We start from the raw sequence: 23,238 nt of genomic DNA, 5'->3' as shown, positions 1-23,238 counted from the left end.
GACTAACATTCTCCAGGGCTTCCTGAAGGTAAGACTGATTCCCAGATCTGACTCAAATTGCTCTGAGCAATGTTCAGATGGTCGAAATGAAGAGGATAAATTCAGATTTTTCTTCTTAGATTGATCTTATTATTTAACAGTTACATCTTATGTTTTTTTTGACAAGATTAACTTTGCAGAAGATTGCCACTGCTGCTTTAAAGAAAAGATAAATCTTGGCCAGGCGCAGTGGCTCACGCCTTGTAATCCCAGCACTTTAGGAGGCTGAGGTGGGTGGATCACCTGAGGTCGGTAGTTCGGACCATCCTGGCCAACATGCTAAAACACCGTTTCTACTAGCCAGGCATGGTGGCTCATGCCTGTAATCCCAGCACTTTAGGAGGCTGAGGCAGGTGGATCACCTGAGGTCAGGAGTTCGAGACCAGCCTGGCCAACATGGTGAAACCCCGTTTCTACTAAAAATACAAAAATTAGCTGGGTGCAGTGGGGCTACCTGTAATCCCAGCTACTTGGAAGGCTGAAGCACGAGAATCACTTGAAACTGGGAGGTGAAGGTTGCAGTGAGCCGAGATTGCATCATTGCACCCCAGCCTGGGCAACAGAGCCCCATCTAAAAAATAAAATAAATAAATAAAATAAAATAAAATAAATCTCGTATTTCCTGGTTCACAAAAAATTTTGAAATTCTACTTTTCTTTTTATCCTAATGTTTCTCTCCAAAAGCACTAAGATGGCAACCCTGAAGAACCTAAATATCTAAAAACCATTTTTAGCATAACTCAACAGGTACTTAAGTGAAATCTACATGTGAGCCATGATGCTAGTCTCCACACTGGTCACCAAAAACTGGAATACAGTCAGCCTGTGGAGCAGACACACATGCATTACACTGAATCAGCATACTGAAATATACACTACAATGGACAAATGAAAAGGTGCCAGGGTAAAAAAGAAAGGAGTCAAGAAAACTTGTATATAATTGGTGAGTTTTGAGCTGGGTTTGGAAATCTGAGAATGAACTCACAAAATGGATGGAAGGAAGGAAAGGGCTTCCTACCATGTTCAAATACTCAGAAACATGAAAAAGTATGGTACACTGATGAAAATACACAAATTCACTATGGATGAATAGGTGTAAAGGCAGTAAGTGAATAGTACAGAAAGTTAATTTGGGAATCATCATTATAAAAGGTCTTATATGTCAGCCTAGGGAGAAAAAAAAAAAAAAGCTAACATTAAACCTAAGTTATACCAACATTTATGTGGCTGGTGGAACAGGAACCAGGAAAAAAGGAGATTGTATTGGTTCCTGTCCAAACACTATCTCCATCCTTGTTGTTCCAAATATCTTTCTACTTATCTCTAGGAGATGCTATCCCTCCCCCGAAATAGCCCTGTCAACCTGAGGCCCTCTGCCAGAGTTGTAGCAGGTATAGTTCAATCCTGCCCTATGATGAAATGTGGAAGGGACCAAGGCCCTCCTGCTTTATTAGGTAAACAATCCTTTCTGAAAACATTGTGGGTAGCCAGTCTACCACACTGCTCCTTTCCATCCTTATGGTATGCAGGACTTCTCTTTCCTTTTGAGAGCAACACACTGGGGAAACACCATCAAGGACCAACTTTATATGGTCTCTCCTTGTTTGGTACTGGTCCTTGGGCAGCGAAAGGCAAAGAATGGGTGCTAACTATTAAGGCTCTCAGGTCGACTCCAGCCTTTTGCTGGGGGCAATTATGACAGATCGCAATGCTGACAGAGCTTAAAACAAGAGTGAATGAACAGCAAAGTCATATGCTACAGTGAGGTCAAATTATATAAAAATGGAAAAGTGACCAACTGCTTAGAAAATTAGGTGGTCACTATTAGCCCAGAAGGAAAAGTCTCCATACAATAGTTTAGAAACAAATGAGAGATGAAGAAATCAAAACAGAGTCTAGCCTCTTCTTTGGAAAAGTTCCAGTGATAAAGGGAAAAAATGAGATAGTGTAGTAGCTTGATGGAATCCCACAGGAGAAGAAAAGGATTTACTGGGACATTTATGAACCTGCTAGAGTAATCACTATTTTCTTAGCTTGCTATTTCCTTTTGTTTTATGGGAGGAAATCACCTTACTTTGCTGATGTGCTCAGGGGCTTGGTCAGGAGTGTTGCTGAATTCACCACCAATCTGGAGGTCACTGACACAGCGAATTGAATCCCTCAGTTCTGTGAGCTTTTGACTGCCCAACACCAGCATTGTTTGGTATGGTTTGTGTTCTTTGTGCTAAAAGTCAAAGAATAAATAAGTGTTCATTTAGAGACAAAGCAATAAAACTACAAATCCTGTCATCACTAGAACAAAACTAAATTGCTGATTTTCTTAAGTTTTTTTTTTTTTTTTTTTTTTGAGATGGGGTCTTGCTCTGTCGCCCAGGCTGGAGTGCAGTGGCACAATCTTGGCTCACTGCAAGCTCCACCTCCCGGGTTCACACCTTTCTCCTGCCTTAGCCTCCTGAGTAGCTGAGACTACAGGCGCCTGCCACCACGCCCGGCTAAATTTTTGTGTTTTTAGTAGATACGGGGTTTCACCACGTTAACCAGGATGGTCTCGATCTCCTGATCTCAAGATCTGCCTGCCTCGGCCTCCCAAAGTGCTGGGATTACAGGCGTGAGCTACTGTGCCCAGCCAGTTTTCTTAAGTTTAAATTGTCCCCATAACTTGATGTTCTATATTTTCACATCCAATAATTATAAGGCCAAACTAATGGTCAAAATTCAGAGTGGCTCCCCTGTGATCCAGAGCCACTCTGAAACCACCTCCTTTATCACACAACAAGCCACTATTTCCCTCAACCTGGTATTCCCTCAACCTCAATCCACCCAGGGCCCAGCACCAGGCTACAAGTGACAGCCCCTCTGCCCCCAAACCTACTGGAATTATTCAAATTAGCCAATCCTAAACTGTTTACTCTTCCCTACCTTGTCTTTCCCACAGAAATCCCAATAAAAACTGTGGTCTATGCCTTCCCCTCTCCCCTTTCAGCCTCCTGACTGAGAATGGTGCTCTTCCTGTGGCCCTACATGGTATGCGCCCTCCTCTAAGGAAATGTAATAAAAATCTTCTTTCAAAGGCATTATAGCCTCCCCATGTCATCACTCAGTCACCTCCATAAATCAGAATAGTATGGAATGGCCAAGCACAGTGGCTCATGCCTGTAATCCCAACACTTTGGGAGGCCGAAGCAGGAGAATTGCTTGAGCTTAGAAGTTCAAGATCAACTTGGGCAACACAGAAAAACCCCATCTCTACAAAAAATTTAAAAGTTAGCTGGGCTTTGTGATACATGCTTGTATTCCTAGCTACTTGGGAGGCTGAGGCAGGAGGATTGCTCGAGCAAAGCTGCAGTGAGCTGCGATTGTACCGCTGCACTCCAACCTAGGCAATGGAGCAAGGCCCTGTCTCAAAAACAAACAAACAAGCAAACAAAAATCCCATAGGTACAACTGACATACTTAGCCATGGAAATTTTCTGGTTTAAACTAAAGCTTATAATCAAGATGATACCAAACTGACATGAGCATTAACAGTCACTGGAAAATAACTTCATTTAGCAAGACTGTCTTAAAATTTCCTAAAAGTTACTTCATTGAGGTCAGGCAATCTATACTGCAACCTAAGGTTATAAACCCAGAAGCATTACTTTGGTTTGGTTTGTTTTTATGATTGGTCATTTGGGATCTTTTTTTGGGGGGAAAGGGGTGATGGTGGGAGCAGAGTCTCATTTTGTCACCTAGGCTGGAGTGCCATGGCATGATCTTGGCTCACTGCAGCCTTGACCTCCCGGGCTCAAGCAATCCTCCCTAATAGGTGGGACTACAGGCACAAACCGCCACACCTAGCTAGTTTTTGTATTTTTTGTAGAGATGAGGTTTTGCCACATTGCCCAGGCTGGTCTTGAACTCCTGAGCTCAAGTGATCAGCCCACCTCAGCCTTCCAAAGGTGCTGAGGATATAGATGTGGCCCATTACACCTGGCCAGCAATTTGAGATCTTAATTAAATAAGATAGTTAGTACTAACTACATCCCAGATGCTTCGTAAAAGCCTATTTATTCGTAAGTGCAATTTATATATATTAATATTTCAATGACAACTCATCAGAATTTATGACACATCTATTTAAGGAATCAAGAATATATACACTCTGGGCTAGGAAAGAGTTCTTTGTCCTAAGAGAGTCTTGGATACCCTTGACTTAATAACATTCTGTATTTTCATCAAAGAGTCATCTCTGGTCAGTTCAATAACTTCCCAAGTATTCTAAATTAGTGAACATAGGTCACTCCATTCCTCCGTTAGCCACCTATTCTGCAAAAATCTCTCAAGAATTTGTAGAATTAGAATCATTATGGATTTACATATACTTTCAGTTGCTTCTAGTGTAGAAATCAGGCATATATTTCAATACTATAGCTGTAATCCTATTGGATTGAGAGACTGTTTGAAATTTGACCTTATTTCCAATATTCCTTATTAGAACAGATGACACAAGATTACAGATTGTCAACTCTAAAAAGAAAATGTCAGATAGGCAGCATATACTTGCATTTATTAGACAAAGTCTCACTCTGTCTCCTAGGCTGAAGTTCAGTGGTGCAATCAGCTCGCTTGCAACCTTGAATTCCTAGGCTCAAGTGATCCTCCCACCTCAGCCTCCCAAGTAGTTGGGACTACAGATATGCACCACCATGCCTAGCTAATTTTTCTGATTTTTAGTAGAGACAAGGTCTCACTATGTTAGCCAGATGGGTCTCAAACTCCTGGCCTCAAGTGATCCTCCCGCCATGGCCTCCCAAAGCGCTGAGATTACAGGCATGAGTCACCATGCCCAGAGCATTTATTTTTTAACGTAAGCATAGGGACATGACTCTTCAAATAATTAAACACTTGTACAAAAGTTACTATTATCCATGAACTCCAAAAGGTTTTACTACTTACCTTATGAAATATAACAGGGTACAGGATATTCACAGATAGGATAAGCTCCCCTTCTTCAATCATGTCTGCTGAATTTTCAGGCTTTTTTCCTATGGCATGTGACTCCTGAAGAAAGAAAAAGAGACAATGAAATCAGATACTATAACTCAGGTAAGATGCAGTGTGATACAATGGCTCTCAGCAAGGGATTGAGTCAAGCAGCCTTGGGTTTGACGCCTAATTATAGGCGTCCAGGAAAATTGTTAAGACATCTCTAAGCTTTAGTTTCATCTTCTTTCAATAAACAAACAAAACCAGAAAATACTTACTTTACAAAACTGTTGCTGGGAATGTGTACATAATGCATCTAATAAGATGTGTGGTACTGAATACTTAGCAGTTGATGAGCAAACAGGAGTATCAACTAATGTTGGTATAACACTGGCATTTCCAATTATATTTTTACATTCCTTATCAAATATTCCTATGAAAGCTATTTTACAGATAACGCTCACAGGTTCAGTGATTTACTCAAGGCCATACCAGAGAGTTAGGATGCAAATACAGATTTGTTTGGCTCTAAACCCCATGCTTTTTATAACACCATGACATCTTTAATATATTTTGATCTTTTATGTGTGCTGAATTAATATAAATCAGGGGCCAGGCTGACCTGGTTTAGATGCAGGATGTTTTAAAAATAAGTGGGAATGATGTCACAAAATAGAGTAGGCAGCTCCAGGGCTCAGTCCCTCTAACAGAAGCAACCAGTAAGCTGGAATGAAAGACTCGAATAAACTACTTTGGAACTCCGGAACCTAATGGGACACTTAAAACAATCAGGGGAGTGTTTGATGAAGGGAGAAGTTGCTGCTTTTTATTAGTAAGCACTGTGTGCAAATCAACTACCACCCTCACTCCTTCACCCCTCTGTTGATGAGACAGCAGCCTGAATTCCTGGAGAAGCTGGCTGGTGCCAGGGCAGACAGTGAGGACCTGTTCTCTAAGAACTGGGGATTGTATGTTCTGGTTGGTGTGGTGATACCGAGTGCCTGGCCCAGATACGTGCATTGGTTTTGACCCTCTTGGTGGCAGCAGCTTCCCCCAGCAGGATCTATATTGGAAGACTTAGAGACAAGATGCCTTTTTTCTTTTTGGAGCCAGGTATTTAAGGAAATCTTTGTCAGATCACTGACTGACCACAGAGATAATGAAACAGAAACATCAGTGACCACGTACAGTAAGTAATAAACATGCTGCAATAACTGTTTGGAAAAGTCACAGGCAACTCCAGCAATGCACAAGAAAAAATATACCTAGAATGTCTAGTTCTCAACAAAAACATATAAAACACACGAAAGAGGAAAGTATGGACAATTCTTAGGAAAATAAGAATTTGACAAAACCAACCTTGAGGAGGCCCAGACACTGGAATTACTAGTCAAAGTGTCAATTAATTATTCCTACAGGCAATAACTACATTCACATATAAATAAAAGTCCACTAAACAAAGATGTTAAAGCAACTGACTTAAATGTGCTCAACGAGTACCCCAGAAATTTGTACAATTCATTATGTATCAACTTTAAAAATGTGCTCAATCAGCTAAAGGAAACCACAAATACTTAAAGAAAATCAGATTCCTCAATAAGATTAACAGCAGTTTTCTCATCAGAAGCCATGGAGGTAAGAAACCAGAGAATGGGCAGATAGACAGATGAACTGACTGATTTTTTAAAATCTATCTATCTGTGTAGCCTAGGTTGGCCTCAACCTCGGGATCAAGTGCTCCTTCTGCCTCAGCCTTGCGATAACTGAGACTATGGGAACCCACTACTGTGTTCAGCTTTTAACTTTTTTTACCTCTGGATGACATATTTAACCCCATGAAAGAAAAAAAAAATCCTGTTAACCAAGAATTCTGTATTTGGCAAAACTATCCTTCAGGAATGAAGGAGAAATTAAGCCATTTGCAGATAAACAAAAGCTAGGGGAATTAATTACTACCAGTAGACGTGACCTGTAAGAAGTGTTAAAGAGGATTCTTCAGGCTGAAATGAAAAGACATTAGGCAGTAAACTGAAGTCATAAGAAGAAATAAAGAATACTGCTAAAGGGAACTACATAGGTAAATATAGAAGCCAGTATCACTGTACTTTTGGTTTGTAACTCACTCCTCTATGATTTTTCTGTTTTTCCAATATAATTGCAAAATAAATGGATTAAACAATACTTACAAGGTTATGTTAATGGACACCCAATATATAAAGACATGATCTGTGACAACCCAAAGAGGGACAGACAAAGATGTGGAAGCAGAGTATTTGAATACTATAGAAACAAAACTGACATAAATGCTCAACAATCATGGGATGATGCCCCAATAAACCCCATAAATAAAAAACATCACAAGTGGAAAATGCATTTAAGACCCCAATAGGCCGGGCGCGGTGGCTCAAGCCTGTAATCCCAGCACTTTGGGAGGCCGAGACGGGCGGATCACGAGGTCAAGAGATCGAGACCATCCTGGCTAACACGGTGAAACCCCGTCTCTACTAAAAAATACAAAAACTAGCCGGGCGAGGTGGTGGGCGCCTGTAGTCCCAGCTACTCGGGAGGCTGAGGCAGGAGAATGGCGTGAACCCGGGAGGCGGAGCTTGCAGTGAGCTGAGATCTGGCCACTGCACTCCAGCCCGGGCGACAGAGCGAGACTCCGTCTCAAAAACAAAAAAGAAGACCCCAATAAACCCATCACAAAAACACCCTAAGTCAAACCACTGTAGGGTGAGGACTGTCTTTTATATAAACCACTGTAGGGTGAGGACTTCCTTTTATACAAAGGAAGTTGTTTCAGTTTTAAGACTTAATTGTAATCCTAGCTGGGCACAGTGTTTCACACCTGTAATCCCAGCACTTTGGGAGACTGAGGCAGGCGGATCACTTGAGGTTAGGAGTTCCAGACTAGCCTGGCCAACATGGTGAAACCCTGCCTCTACAAAAATACAAAGATTAGCCAGGTGGGTGCTTGTAGTCCCAGCTACTCGGGAGGCTGAGGCACAAGATTCACTTGAACCCGGGAAACAGAAACTGCAGTGAGCCAAGATCAGGCCACTGCACTCCAGCCTGGGCGACAGACTGAGACTCTATCTCAAAGAAAAAAAAGTAATCCTTAAGTTACAGAAAAATAAGATGTTTTCACATGTGTTTGTAGTCCCAGCTATCAGAAAACTGATGTGGGAGAGTCACTTGTGCCTAAGAATTTGAGGCCAGCCTGGGGAACATAGCAAGACCCCATCTCTAAAAACAAATTTTTTTTAAGGTTTCAATAGACAAAGAAAGATATTATACATTGGGAAAAGAAGCCATCCAGCAAGAAGATATATACATATACAATTACAAACTTATATACAGCTAACAGAACTCTAAAATTTAAGAAGCATGGGAGACCAAGGTGGGCAGACTGCTTGAGTCCAGGAGTTCAAGATCAGCCTGGGCAACATGGCAAAACGCCATCTCTACAAAAAATACAAAAACTTAGCTCAGCATGGTGGCACACGTTTATAGTCCTGTCTACTCGGGAGGTGGAGGTGGGAGGATAACTTGAGCACAGGAAGTTGAGGTAGCAATGTGCAGTGATGGTGCCACCACACTCCAGCCCGGGCAACAGAGCAAGACCCTGTCTCAAAAAACTTAAGTAAAATAAAATATATGAAGCAAAAAGCCGAGAGAATTGAAGAAATAGACGGTTCTATGGTAATAGTTGGAGACTTTAATATCCCACTTTCAATAACGGGTAGAACAACTAGACAGAAGATCAATAAAGAAACAGGAGACCTGAACAACTGGAACAATTAGACCTAACAGATAAACAAAGAACTCTCCATCCAACAACAGCTGAATACAGGTTCTTCTCAAGTGCATATGAACCATTCTCCAGGATAAATCAACAAATCTTATATTAAAAAAAATTAAAGTAATAAAGGTATCTTTTCTGATCATAAGTATTAGAAATCAGTAACAGGAGGAAAATTGGAAAATTCACAAGTATGTGGAAATTTAACAACACGCTCTTGACAAAAATCACAACACAGGAAACTTAGGGAGATGCAGTAAAAAGAGTGATTTTAAAAAGTTATAGCTGTATAACTTTATATAAAAAGAACAATCTCAATAACTAGATAAGGAATTAAAAAGAATAAACTAAACCCAAAGCTAGCAAAAAAAATGGAAATTATAAAGATGAGTGGAGACAAATGAAACAGAAGAGAAAATATAGAAAAATCAATAAAAACAAAAACTGGTTCTTTGAAAACATAGAATTTGGCCGGGCGCGGTGGCTCAAGCCTGTAATCCCAGCACTTTGGGAGGCCGAGATGGGCGGATCACAAGGTCAGGAGATCGAGACCATCCTGGCTAACACAGTGAAACCCCGTCTCTACTAAAAATACAAAAAATTAGCCGGGCGAGGTGGCGGGCGCCTGTAGTCCCAGCTACTCGGGAGGCTGAGGCAAGAGAATGGCGTAAACCCGGGAGGCGGAGCTTGCAGTGAGCTGACATTCGGCCACTGCACTCCAGCCCGGGTGACAGAGCAAGACTCCGTCTCAAAAAAAAAAAAAAAAAAAAAGAAAACATAGAATTTGACAAACTTTTACTGCACTGATTAAGAAAAAAGAAGACTCAAATTACTAAAATGAGAAGTAAAAGTGGAGACATTACTACTGATTTTACAGGAAAAAAAGGATTCGAAGACAAAACTATGAACTACTATTTGCCAACAAACTGGATAATCTCGATGAAAAGGACAAAACCCTGGAAACATACAAACTATCAAAAGTGATTCAAAAAGAAACAAAAAATCTAAATAGACACGTAACAAGTAAGGAGGTTGAATCAGCAATGAAAAATCTCCCAAAAAAGAAAAGTTATCAGAACCAGATGACTTCACTAGTAAATTCTACCAAATATTAAAAGAAGAATTAATATCAGAGTTTCTCAAACTCTTTCAGAAAATTTGAAAAGCAGTAAACACTTCCTAACTCATTCTATGAGACCAGCATTATCTTGATACCACAGTGAGAAAAAGACACTACAGGAAAACTACAGGTCAATATCCCTTTATAAATAGGAATGCGATAATCTCAACAAAATACTAGCAAAGCAAATTCAGAGCCATATTAAAAGGATTTTGTCAAATGCGTTAATTTTTGTGAATTTTCCAACTTTTCTTCTGTTTATAAGAAAAGGTATTTTTCATGATTACAATTTTTACTGAATTCCACAACCAAGTGGAATTTATTTATCCTCAAAATGCAAGGGTAATTTAACATTAGCAAGTCAATCAATATAATACACCACACTAATGGAATGATGAGGAAAAAAAAAACAGATCACGACCTCAATTGACACAGAAAAGCATTTGACAAAAATCTAATACCCTTTCATGATAAAAACACTAAATAAAATAGGAACAGGGCTGGGTGCAGTGGCTCATGTCTGTAATCCCAGCAATTTGAGAGGCCAAGGTGGGTGGATCACCTGAGGTCAGGAGTTCAAGACCAGCCTGGCCAACGTGGTGAAACTCCGTCTCTACTAAAAATACAAAAAGTAGCCAGGCATGGTGATGGGTGCCTGTAGTCTCAGCTACTTGGGAGGCTGAGGCAGAGGTTGCAGTGAGCCGAGATTGCGCCACTGCACTCAGCCTGGGCGACAAAGTGAGACTCTGTCTCAAAAAAAAAAAAAAAAAAAAAAAAAGGAATTAAGAAAACAATTTCACTTACTATTAATAGCATTCAAAAGAATAAAATATTTAGGATAAATTTAACCAAGGAAGTGAAAGGGTTGTATACATAAAAAGTATAAAACACTGCTGATAGGCTGGGCACGGTGGCTCATGCCTGTATCCCAGCACTTTGGGAGGCCGAGGCGGGTGGATCACCTGAGGTTGGGAGTTTGAGACCAGCCTCACCAACACAGAGAAACCCTGTTTCTACTAAAAATACAAAAAATTAGCCAGGCGTGGTGGCACACACTTGTAATCCCAGCTACTCAGGAGGCTGAGGCAGGAGAATCGCTTGAACCTGGGAGGCGGAGGTTGCGGTGAGCCACAATCACGCCATTGCACTCCAGCCTCGGCAACAAGAGCAAAACTTAGTCTCAAAACAAACAAACAAACAAAAAAAAACTGCTGAAAGAAATTAAGTATCTAAATAAATGGAAAGAAATCTCATTCATGGATTGGAAGACTCAATATCATTAAGATCTCAATACTCCCCAAAGTAATCTACAGGTTCAATGCAATCTTTATCAAAATCCCAATGGCATTTTTTCCAAAAATAGAAACACCCATCCTAAAATTCATAGGGAATTTCAAGGGACTCTGAATAGTCAAAACAATCTTGAAAAACATGAACAAAGCCAGATTTTGAAATCATACTCCCTGATTTCAAAATTTACTACAAAGCCAAAGTAATCAAAACAGAGTAGTTCTAGGTTAGAATAGACATCTAGACCAACAGGATGTAACAATGAAACTTATATGGTCAACTGACTTTGGACAAAAGTGCCAAGATCATTCACTAGGGAAAGGACAGTCTGGAAAAATTAGATATCTATATGCAAAAGAACAAAGTCAAACCCTTACCTTACATCATATAGAAAAATCAACTCAGAAGTGGATCAAAGACAAACTTAGGAGCTAAAGCTATAAAACTCCTAGAAGAAAACATATGGGAATATCTTCGTGATGCTGCATTAGGCAATGTTTTAAGTATGACATCAAAAACAAGGACAACAAAAGAAAAAGAAAAACTGGACTTCATCAAATTTAAAAACTTTTGTACATCCAATAACATTATCAAGAAAGTAAAAAGGTTGGGTGTGGCTGCTCACACCTGTAATTCCAGCACTTTGAGAGGCCGAGGCGCATGGATCACCTGAGGTCAGGAGTTCGAGACCAGCCTGGCCAACATGGTGAAACCCCATCTCTACTAAAAACACAAAAATTAGCTGGGAGTGGTGGCGAGCGCCTGTAATTCCAGCTACTTGGGAGGCAGATGCAGGAGAATCACCTGAACCCAGGAGGTGGAGGCCGCAGTGAGCTGAGATTGCTCCATTGTACTCTAGCCTGGGCAACAAGAGCGACACTCTCAAAAAAAAAAAAAAAAAAAAAAAGAAAAGAAAACAAAAGAAAAGAAAAGAAAGTAAAAAGACAACATATAGAATGGGATAAAATATTTTTAAATTACATATACAGTAAGGGTCTAGTATGCAGAATATACAAAGAACTCTTTATTTTTTTTTTAGACAGAGTTTCGCTCTTGTTGCCCAGGCTGGAGTGCAATGGCACAAATCCCAGCTCGCTGCAACCTCCGCCTCCTGGGTTCTAGCAATTTTTCTGCCCGCCTCCAGAGTAGCTGGAATTACAGGCACCTGCACCACGCCCGGCTAATTTTTTTTTTTTTTTTTTGAGACAGAGTTTCATTCTGTTGCCCAGGCTGGAGTGCAGTGGCATGATATTGGCTCACCGCAACCTCCATCTCCCAGGTTCAAGCAATTCTCCTGTCTCAGCCTCCTGAGTAGCTGGGATTACAGGGGCATGCCACCACGACTGGCTAATTTTTGTACTTTTAGTAGAGACGGGGTTTCACCATGTTGGTCAGGCTGGTCTGGAACTCCTGACCTCAGGTGATCCACCCACCTCAGCCTCCCAAAGTACTGGGATTTCAAGTGTGAGCCACGGCACCTGGCCAAGAACTCTTTATGACTCAACAGGATAAACAACCCAATTTCAAAATGGACAAAATATCTCAATAGATCTTTTTCAAAGAAAATATACAGATGGCCAAAAACCAAATAAGAAGATGTTCAGTATCACTAATTATTAGGGAAATACAAATCAAAACCACATTGAAATACCACTTCACACCCACTAGCATGGCTATTATTTAAAAAAGCTAGAAAATACACGTTCACAAGTACATGGAGAAATTGGAACCTTCATGCATTACTGATGGGAATGTAATATGGTATCATCGCTATGAAAAACAAGTTTCTCAGAATTAACCATACAATCCATCAATTCGTCTCCTAGGTGCAGATACAAAAGAACTGAAAAAGGACTTAAAAAGATACCTGTATACCAATTTTCATAGCAGCATTATTCACAATAGCCAAAAGATAGAAACAACCCAAATGTCCATCAACAGATAAATAGAACAAAATGTGGTATATCCATACAATAGATATTATTCAGCCATAAAAAAGAATGAAGTTCTAATACATGCTACAATATGAATGAACCTATAAAATATTATGCTATGTAAAATATGCCATAGACTGGGTACCGTGGCTCACGCCTGTAATCCCAGCACTTTGGGAGGCCGAAGTGGGCAGACTGCTTGAGGTCAAGGGTTCGAGACCAGTCTGGCCAACATGATGAAACCCTGTCTCTACTAAAAATACAAAAATTAGCCAGGCATGGTGGCAGGTGCCTATAATCCCAGCTGCTTAGAAGTCTGAGGCAGGAGAATCGCCAGGAGGTGGAGACTGCAGTGAGCCGAGATGGCGCCACTACACTCCAGCCTGGACGACACAGTGAGCCTCTGTTTCAAAAAAAAAAAAGCCATACAGTAAAGGACAAAAAAAGCATTCCACTTACATGAGATATCTAGAATAGGCAAATTCATCGAGAAAGAAGGTAGAATAGAGGTTAGGAGGGGCTGCAGGAGGAAAAACTGGTGAGTTATTGATTAATAGGTATAGAACTTCTGTTTGCGATGATGAAAAAGTTCTGGAAATAGTGGTGATGATTATACAGCATTGTGAATGTACTTACTGCCACTTAATTGAACACTTTAAAATGATCAAAATGGTAAAGTTTATGTTATGTAAATTTTACCACAATAAAAGTAAAATAAGTGGGAGAGACAATAGGTGCTCATATGCATGATCAAGTGCCAGCACACTGATTCTGAACCCATCGTGTCTACTAGCTCCCAATTCCTCAAGAGTCATCATCTTGAATTTTCCCAGAGTTTTACACAAGAGATAATAGATAAGGATTAAGAATGTGGTTAAACCAAAATCAGGAGCAGAACAAAAAGACCAGAAATAGGGTAGTGAAAAGGCATAAATTTAGCCTAATACCAACAGCAAGATAAAACCAAACAAGAATAAAGGCAGAGATCTGAAAAAGTCAAATATGTAGTCACTTGAGTTCTAAGGGTCCTCTTCTCTCACTAGTTCCCAGACTCAAAAGAGTTACTCTAGTTTGTTTTCAACTAAGCATATCCAGTATAAAGCTACCATACTGTCATTACTAACCCTCAGCCAATGTCAGTTTACTGTTTTAAGAGAAAAGGGTGAAAACGATGAGACTCTTAATTACCATCTCATAAACGAATGTTTCTTGTCTGCAGGCTCGATCTATTGTAATGGTTTCTTCCCGATGTTCCAAGAACCTTTTTCTAACCCTGTTGTAGATGTAAAAGGAAAAAAAAAAATCAAAGTTCAACATTTGTTATTCAGACTTCAAAACATTCAGTATATTTTATTTTGAACTAATTTTAAGTAGCAAAAGCAGGAAAAAGTTCCCTTCTCTTGTTCAGCTTCCCTTATGTCAACATCTTATATGATCATGAGACAATTATCAAGAACAGGAAATAAATTATTATATAATATTATTAGCTATAGGCCTTTTTAAAATTTCACATGATTTTTAATTTACTCGTTTTTTTTTTTTTTTCTGTTCCAGATTCCTATTCAGGATCCCACATGGCATGTTATTTGTCCTTAGTCTCCTTGAGTTTGTTAAAGTTCTTCAGTCTCTACTTATGTTTCATGATCTTGACAATTTCAAACAGCTCTAATCAGTTATTTTATACAATGTCCTTCAATTTGTGTTTGACTGCTAGTTCCTCATGATAGGAATAAATTTAGCATTTTGGTAAGAACACTACAATGATGTCCTTCTCAGTATATCATATCAAGAGGTTCATGATATTAATATGACATTTTACTAGTGATGTTTAGCTTATTTCTGTCTGCCAGGTTCCTGCACCAGAATGATACCTTATTTTCTATGAACTTGGTAAATATTTTGGGGAAGATACTTTGACACTATGCAAATCTTGTTTCTCCTCAAACTTCACCCAGGAATTTTAGCATTCATTGATAGATTTTCTCTGCAACATTTATTACTGTGGTGTATGCCTAATAGCAATTCTGTCTTTCCTTTCTTCTACATTTATTCATTGGAATTATATTTTGAGGAAGACCTGCCTCTTTCCTCCCATCTGTTTACTTCATCATTTCTATTAGTATGAACCTATAGATAATTGTTTTATTCTGGGGTTAAAATCTAATATTACCATTATTTTGTTGTTCAAATTGGTAGTTTTAGTCATTAGGAGCTCCTGTTCTTTCAGCAAGTCCTCTCCTTTTTAAAATTATTTTTTATTTTTTGAACATTCCCTTACTTTCTGGCACCACAAGATGCTCAAGGCCCATCCTGTATTTTTCTTGTCTCATCCCAGGAATTGACCACTTGTAAGAGCCCTAGTTCCTTTACTGGAAAAAGGTGTTTAGAGACCAGTATCTGGGTTCTAGGCATTCTCATTGTCACTGGAGTCACTGCTTCTAGGCTTCTCAGCTGAGATAGGCAGGAAATATATGTATGTATACTAACCTATACATGTATAAATATCTGTATTTCTGTATTTTACTGTTACATATTTAAAACTATGAGTTTTATACTGATACTTCTGATCCCAAACTAAAACCACAGGATTCATTTTAGCCTTTAACATTTCCTTGTTTATAACTTCTTTCTCCACAAGTGAGAAATCCAGCATTCACTGTCAGCAACCTATTATTTGTTCAATTCTAGTAAATACATAAAATGGTTACAGAATTGCTAACCTATACCCCTGTGAGAAACACTAACTTATAAAAAGTTCTGTCTTCACCCTTACATTATATCAAGATATGCTTTTGGTAGCATTTTATTATTTAAAAATCGGAACAATATAGTTAAGATTAGCACAGCCCCTATGCACGGATGATATGCAAATTCATGAAGTGCTCAAAAAAAAAAAAAAAAGATAGGCTTTAATAAAGACTTTAGTTCTTTCTTCCCCACCCTCTTCAGTGGTGTTATATTACACATTTGTAATGCAACTAGGCTTATTTTTTAGTTTTTGAATTCAGTTTTGGGTTCCCCCTACATCCTGGTTGGTTTTAATTGTCTCATTACATCTAGGGTATGTGAAAAATATGTGACACATCACTATGATCCTAAGAGTCAAAAGTGTCACTCCCTCTTTGTCCCTACTAACCTGATCCCATTCCCTCCCCTTCTTTCCACCCCTTTCGCACCCACCCCTGCAGGCAATGAGTCTCTACAGTTTTGCTTTATCCTTTCCATTTCTTTTGTTCAAATAAACAGATATTTGTGTATACTCTTTTATCTCCTTCTGTATCAATCTGAGTTCAATTAGGAAGAAATAAAAAAATGAATAGCAATTTGAACAAAGGTTAAGGATTCAACAACTTTAACAGAGGATTGGAATAATGAGGGACTGGCAAGGAAGCAGTAAAAGGGAACACCAAAGAACAGAATAATCGCAAATACAAGGAGCACCCTACCCCTAGGGCTGAGAAAAAGCTCAAGGAAGTCCTTTTTTCTTCCCAGGACTGAGATCCAGAGGAGCAAGAGAAAGAAGTTGCTATAGTGCTGCATCAGTGGAACTTGCTGGAAATCTACCCTTAAGGGCACCAAGAAAAACTGTTCAGGGGAGCTGTGGAGGGAAATGGGGTTGGCAGGGAAAGCTGCTGGGCGTGGAGTGCTTCAGACTGCAGTGTATTGCAGGAGCTGGGCACTGGGGAAGCTGTGTGCACTGCAGAATCCTGCTGGGCCAGCACATCAGATCAGGAAGCAAAACCCTTGAGAGTCCTGAAAGGTCTCTCCATCGCCCTTCACTGACGAAGCTTAACGATGTGCTAGTTGGCAAAAGAAAAGTATTTAAAAGGCCAAGGTCCACTTTTACAGAGCAGGAAAAAGAAGTAAATTTGAAGATGAGAGCCAATAAACTACACCTGGCACACCTTTCTTACATGAAAGGTGGCATATACTTTGGGATTTTGCTTTTTTCACTTAATACAATGTACTAGAAATTACTCTGAGTTAATCCTTTCTCATCCTTTATTATGGCTGCAAAATATTACAGTGTGGATTTCCCATAGCATATTCAACAATCTCCTCTCCTATGTCTGTATATTTAAGGTATTTCAAATATTTTGCAATCATGAACAATACTTCAAGGAATAACCTTGAACACACATGTTTTCATATTGTTGGAGGGGTATCTTTGGTATAAATTACTAGAAGTGGGATTGCTGGGACAAAAAGTACACATATATGTAATATTGTGTTAAGTATTACAAAATTTACCCTACAGAAAAGTTCTAACAATCTGCCTTCTCTTCAGAAATGTAAAAACAAAAAACCATCTGTTTCCCACAGCCTTGTCAAAAAATGTATTATATATTAAAATTTATGCCAGTCTCATAGGAAGAAAAGGTATCTCAATGTAGGTTTAATTTTCACTTCTCTAATTTTGAGTGTGTTTGAGCATTTTTTCATGTTTGTGAGTAACTTTCATGTTTTTTGTGTGAATTACTGGTTCATGTCTTTTTCCCATTGGGTTTTTGGTCATTGTTCCTCAACTTTTAAGAGTTCTTACATATTGGGGATATTACCCCCTTTGTGGTATATGTCATAAATATTTTTCTCCAAGTTTGGCAGCTGTCTTTTGACTTTATGTTGTGAAAACATTTTAATTTTTAGTTAGTTTTATCCATCTTTTTATTTCCTCTGGATTTGAGTAACAGAAATCCTTTCACTACGCACCATAGTATGCATGTTTCATTCTCTACACTTTGTTTTTTGTTGTTGTTGTTGTTGTTTTTGAGATGGAGTCTCGCTCTGTCGCCCAGGCTGGAGTACAGTGGTGCCATCTGGGCTCACTGCATCTCCACCTGCCAGGTTCACACCATTCTCCTGCCTCAGCATCCCAAGTAGCTGGGACTACAGGTGTGTGCTACCACACCCAGCTAATTTTTTGTATTTTCAGTAGAGACGAGGTTTCACTGTATTAGGAAGGATGGTCTCGATCTCTGCCTACCTCGGCCTCCCAAAGTGCTGGGATTACAGGCCTGAGTCACCATGCCCAGCCATTCTCTACACTTTGATCCCTATCTATTATTCTTGTGTATAGTGTCATACTACATTTGTATATGTATTTGACTCTAATTCTGGACTTTTTATTCTGTTCCACTGGTCTATTTATGAGCTACTACCCACCATTTTAATTATAAAGGCTTTGTGGCATATCTTAATATCTGGTAAAATTACTACTTCCTCATATATTTTTTTTTTTTGGAGACAGAGTCGTGCTGTGTCCCCCAGCCTGGAGTGCAATGGTGTGACCTTGGCCCACCGCAACCTCCACCTCCCAGGTTCAAACGATTTTCTTGCCTCAGCCTCCTCCTCCTGAGTAGCTGGGATTACAAGTGCCCACCACCATGCCCAGCTAATTTTTGTATTTTTAGTAGACACGGAGTTTCACCATGTTGGCCAGGCTGGTCTCAAACTCCTGACCTCAGGTGATCCACTCATTTCGGCCTCCCAAAGTACTGGGATGACAGGCGTAAGCCATCGCCCCACCACCGAGTGGTGGGTTTTCTTTTTCCCTCCAGAGTCTTCCTATTCTTGCATGTGTTTTCTGCACGAACGCTATTATCAACTTGTTTAACTTCATAACAGATACTTATGGTATTTTTATTGGGATTACACCATATTTATAATTTAATTTAGGAAGAACTGACATCATTGTAATGTTTAGTCTTCCTATCCAAAACAGAGAATATCTTTCAAATTGTTCAGGTTTTCTTCAGTCTTTCATAACTGTTTTGGAATTTTCCTCACATAAGTCTTATACATTTATTGTTAAATTTATTTCTAAGTATTTAACCTTCTTTTGGGGTATCATAAAAGGAATTTTCTCCACCATCTCTAATTGTTTATTGTCATATATATGAAGGCTATTAAGTTCTATATATCAATTTTGGATCCTATTTCACTAAATTATTCTTCTGTTTGAGTTAGTTTTCACATTGACTAATTTTCCATGCATACTAATCACATAACCGGTAAACAGAGAAGTTTTTATTCTTTACCTACCCCTATACCTCTAATTAATTTATCTTGCCAAATTGCATGGCTATACCTATAGACTATGTTGCAAAATGCTTGCTTTTTTCTGGATCTTAGAAAATGCATGTATTGCTCCCTTACTAAATAAGGTGCTAGCTTTACAACTAAGATATATATATATATTTTATCATGTTGGAACAGTATTCCTCCAACTTCTATTTCCTTAGTATTTTTATCATGAATGTGTGCTGAATTTGTTAAGGCCTTTGCAGCATCTCTGGAAATAATACTTTGTCAGATTTATTAACATGGTATATGATATTAATACATGTTCTCATACTGAACCAATGTTCCATTCCTGAACTAAATCCCACTTGGCAATGGTATAGAGTGTCATCTTAATATGATGTTGGATTGTCTGGTAATATTGTGTTGAATGATCCCCATGTCAAGTTTTCTTTCTCTGTATTGTCAGTATCTAGTTTAAGTATGTCATGTTTGCTTCAGAAAAATAATTAAGAAGTTTTTCTTCCTTCAAGGCCCTGAGGCACTGGGAGTATTTAGTCTTCGAATGTCTGGTAGAATTCTGTGAAACCATCTGGACTTGCAGTCTTTTTGAAATAGTTCCTTACATAACTTTCTCTGTTTTTCTACAGAAACTAAGTTTTATAAGTCTTAAGGGCTTAATTTCAGTAATCTGTTTTTCCCTAGGAAATTATCCATTTCATTTAGGTTTTCAAATTTATTTGCTTAGAGCAGGGATCAGCTAACTTCTCCTTAAGGGGCCAAATAGTAAATATTCTAGGTTGTAGGCCATATGACCTCTCTCACACAACTACTGAACTTGCCATATAGTACAAAAGCAGCCACAGACAATATGTGAATAAATGGGCGTGATTATACACAAAAACAACCAGCCAGCCCATAGGCTGCAGTTTGTCAACCCTTGAAAAAAGTACTGCTAACCAGTCTCAGCCATTTAAAAAAAAAAAGTTTCCGGCCGGGCGCGGTGGCTCAAGCCTGTAATCCCAGCACTTTGGGAGGCCGAGACGGGCGGATCACGAGGTCAGGAGATCGAGACCATCCTGGCGAACATGGTGAAACCCCGTCTCTACTAAAAAATACAAAAAACTAGCCGGGCGAGGTGGCGGGCGCCTGTAGTCCCAGCTACTCGGGAGGCTGAGGCAGGAGAATGGCGTGAACCCGGGAGGCGGAGCTTGCAGTGAGCTGAGATCCGGCCACTGCACTCCAGCCCGGGCGACAGAGCCAGACTCCGTCTCAAAAAAAAAAAAAAAAAAAAAAAAGTTTCCATTTCTTCTTAATCAAGTTAACTATTATATCATCTGCCAGTAGAGGGACTTTTTCTTCTTTACCTACTCTTATGCCTCTAATTAATTTCCCTTGCCAGACTGTATGGCTAACACTGGTAGACTATGTTGCAAAGTAGTAGAGATAGTGGGCATGCTTGCCTTGTTCCAGATCTTAGTAGAAAATGCATGTATTGCTCCTCTATTAAATAAGGTTGGGTGTGGTAGCTCACGCCTGTAATCCCAGCACTTTGGGAGGCCAAGGCGGGCAGATCACCTGAGGTCAGGAGTTCAAGACTAGCCTCGTCAACACAATGAAACCCCATCTCTACTAAAAATACAAAAAATTAGCCGGTGTGGTGGTACATGCCTATAGTCCCACCTACTCAGGAGGCTGAGGCAGGAGAATCTCTTGAACCCAGGAGGCGGAGGTTGCAGTGAGCCAAGATCAGGCCACTGCACTCCAGCCTGGGTAACGGAGTGAGCCTATCTCAAAAATAATAATAAAATAAAATAAACAAGATGTTAGCTTTATAACTATTCAGCTGGATATAAAATCCTTAATTCACACCTTGAGTTTTCTTTTAAAATACAGCTCTATTGTTGCCTTGTTTTATATGTTAGTTAACTAACTTTTAAATTGTTTCAGAAAGTCACCATTTTAAATTTAATTAGGGCCAGGGGCAGTGGCTCACGTTTGTAATCCCAGCACTTTGGGAGGCTGAGGCAGGCAGATCACCTGAGTTTGGGAGTTCGAGGCCAGCCGGACCAACATGGAGAAACCCTGTCTCTACTAAAAATACAAAATTAGCTGGGCGTGGTGGTGCATGCCTATAATCCCAGCTACTCTGGAGGCTGAGGCAGGAGAACTGCTTGAACCTGGGAGGCGGAGGTTGCAGTGAGCCGAGGTTGTGTCAATGCACAATCTACTCCAGCCTGGGCAACAAGAGTGAAACTCCGTTTCAAAAAAAAAATTAACTAGACCCATGGTTTTCCTATCATTTTCCTTATTAATTTCTGTTATCTTTATTATTTCCTTTCTAGTATTTTCTTTTCACTTACTTTATTGTTCTTTTCTCGTTTTCTGAGCTGGAAATTTATTTTCTTTTTGTTTTTTAACAGGGTCTTTTTCTGTTGCCCAGGCTGGAGTAGAGCAGTAAAATCATGGCTCACTTCAGCCTCAATCTCCCAGGCTCAAGTGATCCTTCTACCTCGGCTTCCAGAGTAGCTGGGAGCACAGGCATGTGCCACCACAGCTGGCTAATTGTTTTTATTTTTTTGTAGAGGCAAATTCTCCCTATCTTGCCCAGGTTGTTCTTAAACTCCAGGGCTCAAGCAATCCTTCCACCTTGGCTTCCCAAAGTGTTGGGAGTACAGGCATGAGCCATTGCACCCAATCTGTTTGTAATATTCTATTTTCGGAATGTCACTGATGTTACCTTTGTGACCTAATACATAATCAATTTTTGTGAAGATGTCACATAGTTTTCATTAGCAGGGAGCAAATTTTATGCATACGTACCTCCATAAGATATAAATTAAAAAGTGTCCTTTATCCCATGTAATACTTTGGGGCTTGAATACTATTTGTCTGATATCAGCATCACTACTTCTGCTCAATTTTTGTCTCCATTTACTTGGTATACTTTTGTCTAACCCTTTATTTTTAGCTTTTCTGAATCACTTTATTTTAGATATGTCTCTTGTCTCCCCAAGATTTTTGTTTTACAAGCCAAACTGAAAATCCTTTAATAGGTTGCTTAAGACTGATAGATGTATTTGGTATCAACTCTATCACAATATTTTCTAATTATCCGTATTTTGTTGTATTAGCTGTTTTTCATTATGAAATGTGTATTCTTTTCCATTTATTTTTTAGAAATTGAGGGGGAGTTGGTATTTCTATTATTGTTCTACTGGTTACCTTTGTACTCATATTTTTTAAATCCTACAGTTACCCATTTTCTTATTTAACACTTTACTATCCAATGTGTCAGATTTTGTTTTCCCTCTGCGGTAGTCTTTAAAAAACCCATCTATTGCCCACATGTTATCCATTTTTCTCCTTCCATTGTTTTAGTTGCAATACCGCACTTTGTTACAATACCCAACAGTTACACAAATCTTCCACCCTCATCCTCTCTGTATTAGTCCTTTTGCTGAAAATTTCCCAGTCATCAATTGGTTGGATAAAGCTCATTCTCTTGTATGCTCCTCAGAAATGGCCAGCAGGTACAGAAATTACCCAGGTTCTTGTATATTGAAAACTCTCTCTCTATAACCTTGATATTTGAGGACATTCAGTTAAATACAAAATCCTTAATTCACACCTTCATTGAGCTTTAAAAAAACACTGCTCTATGTTGCCTTGCTTTGTATGTCAGTTTTGCAACATCTGATGCTTTCTGTAAGTTTGCCTTTGCAAGTTATGTGTTCTTTTTGGGCATGGAAGACGTGATGACTTCATCTTTATCTCTGAAATCTAATAGTTTTACTAATATATATCCCAAAAGCCAGTAAGTCTGGGTTAGTTTTTCCAGGTACCTAGCGAACCCTTTCCAGATTTAGTTTTTTTTTCAATTTTGGAAACTTTTGTTAGATTATGTTTTTAAATACGAATTCTGCTCCATTTCTTTTTCTTCTTCAGGGACTCTGATAATATGACTATTATATCTTTGCCTATCTGCCGTTCCCTACTCTCTCGGATTCATCTTACTTTTTTTCTTTGTCATTTTCAATTCTCTTGCTTGTTTTTATGCCTTT

The 23,238-nt window shown here is 39.3% G+C and overlaps 1 protein-coding gene and 1 non-coding gene across 2 annotated transcripts in view; one reads left to right on the top strand and one right to left on the bottom strand.

Moving 5' to 3' along the window:
* SNAPC3 (small nuclear RNA activating complex polypeptide 3) overlaps positions 1 to 23,238 on the bottom strand; it is a 42,443-nt gene that overhangs the window by 13,107 nt on the left and 6,098 nt on the right. Inside the window, exons 3-5 of the mRNA XM_073021618.1 lie at positions 14,342 to 14,426; positions 4,978 to 5,082; positions 2,114 to 2,263 (exon numbers count right to left, since the gene is read on the bottom strand). Of these exons, the coding sequence (XP_072877719.1) occupies positions 2,114 to 2,263; positions 4,978 to 5,082; positions 14,342 to 14,426 (340 nt within the window). The remainder of the gene's footprint in view (positions 1 to 2,113; positions 2,264 to 4,977; positions 5,083 to 14,341; positions 14,427 to 23,238) is intronic.
* On the top strand, positions 15,940 to 16,047 carry LOC119624583 (U6 spliceosomal RNA). The gene has a single exon (XR_005240743.1). It is a non-coding gene; the product is annotated as a U6 spliceosomal RNA (small nuclear RNA).

This window comes from Chlorocebus sabaeus, chromosome 12 (genome assembly GCF_047675955.1).
Source record: "Chlorocebus sabaeus isolate Y175 chromosome 12, mChlSab1.0.hap1, whole genome shotgun sequence".
Classification (NCBI taxonomy): Eukaryota; Metazoa; Chordata; class Mammalia; order Primates; family Cercopithecidae; genus Chlorocebus; species Chlorocebus sabaeus.
The sequence above is the reverse complement of the archived record's forward strand: the minus strand, read 5'-3'. Positions and strand labels throughout refer to the sequence as shown.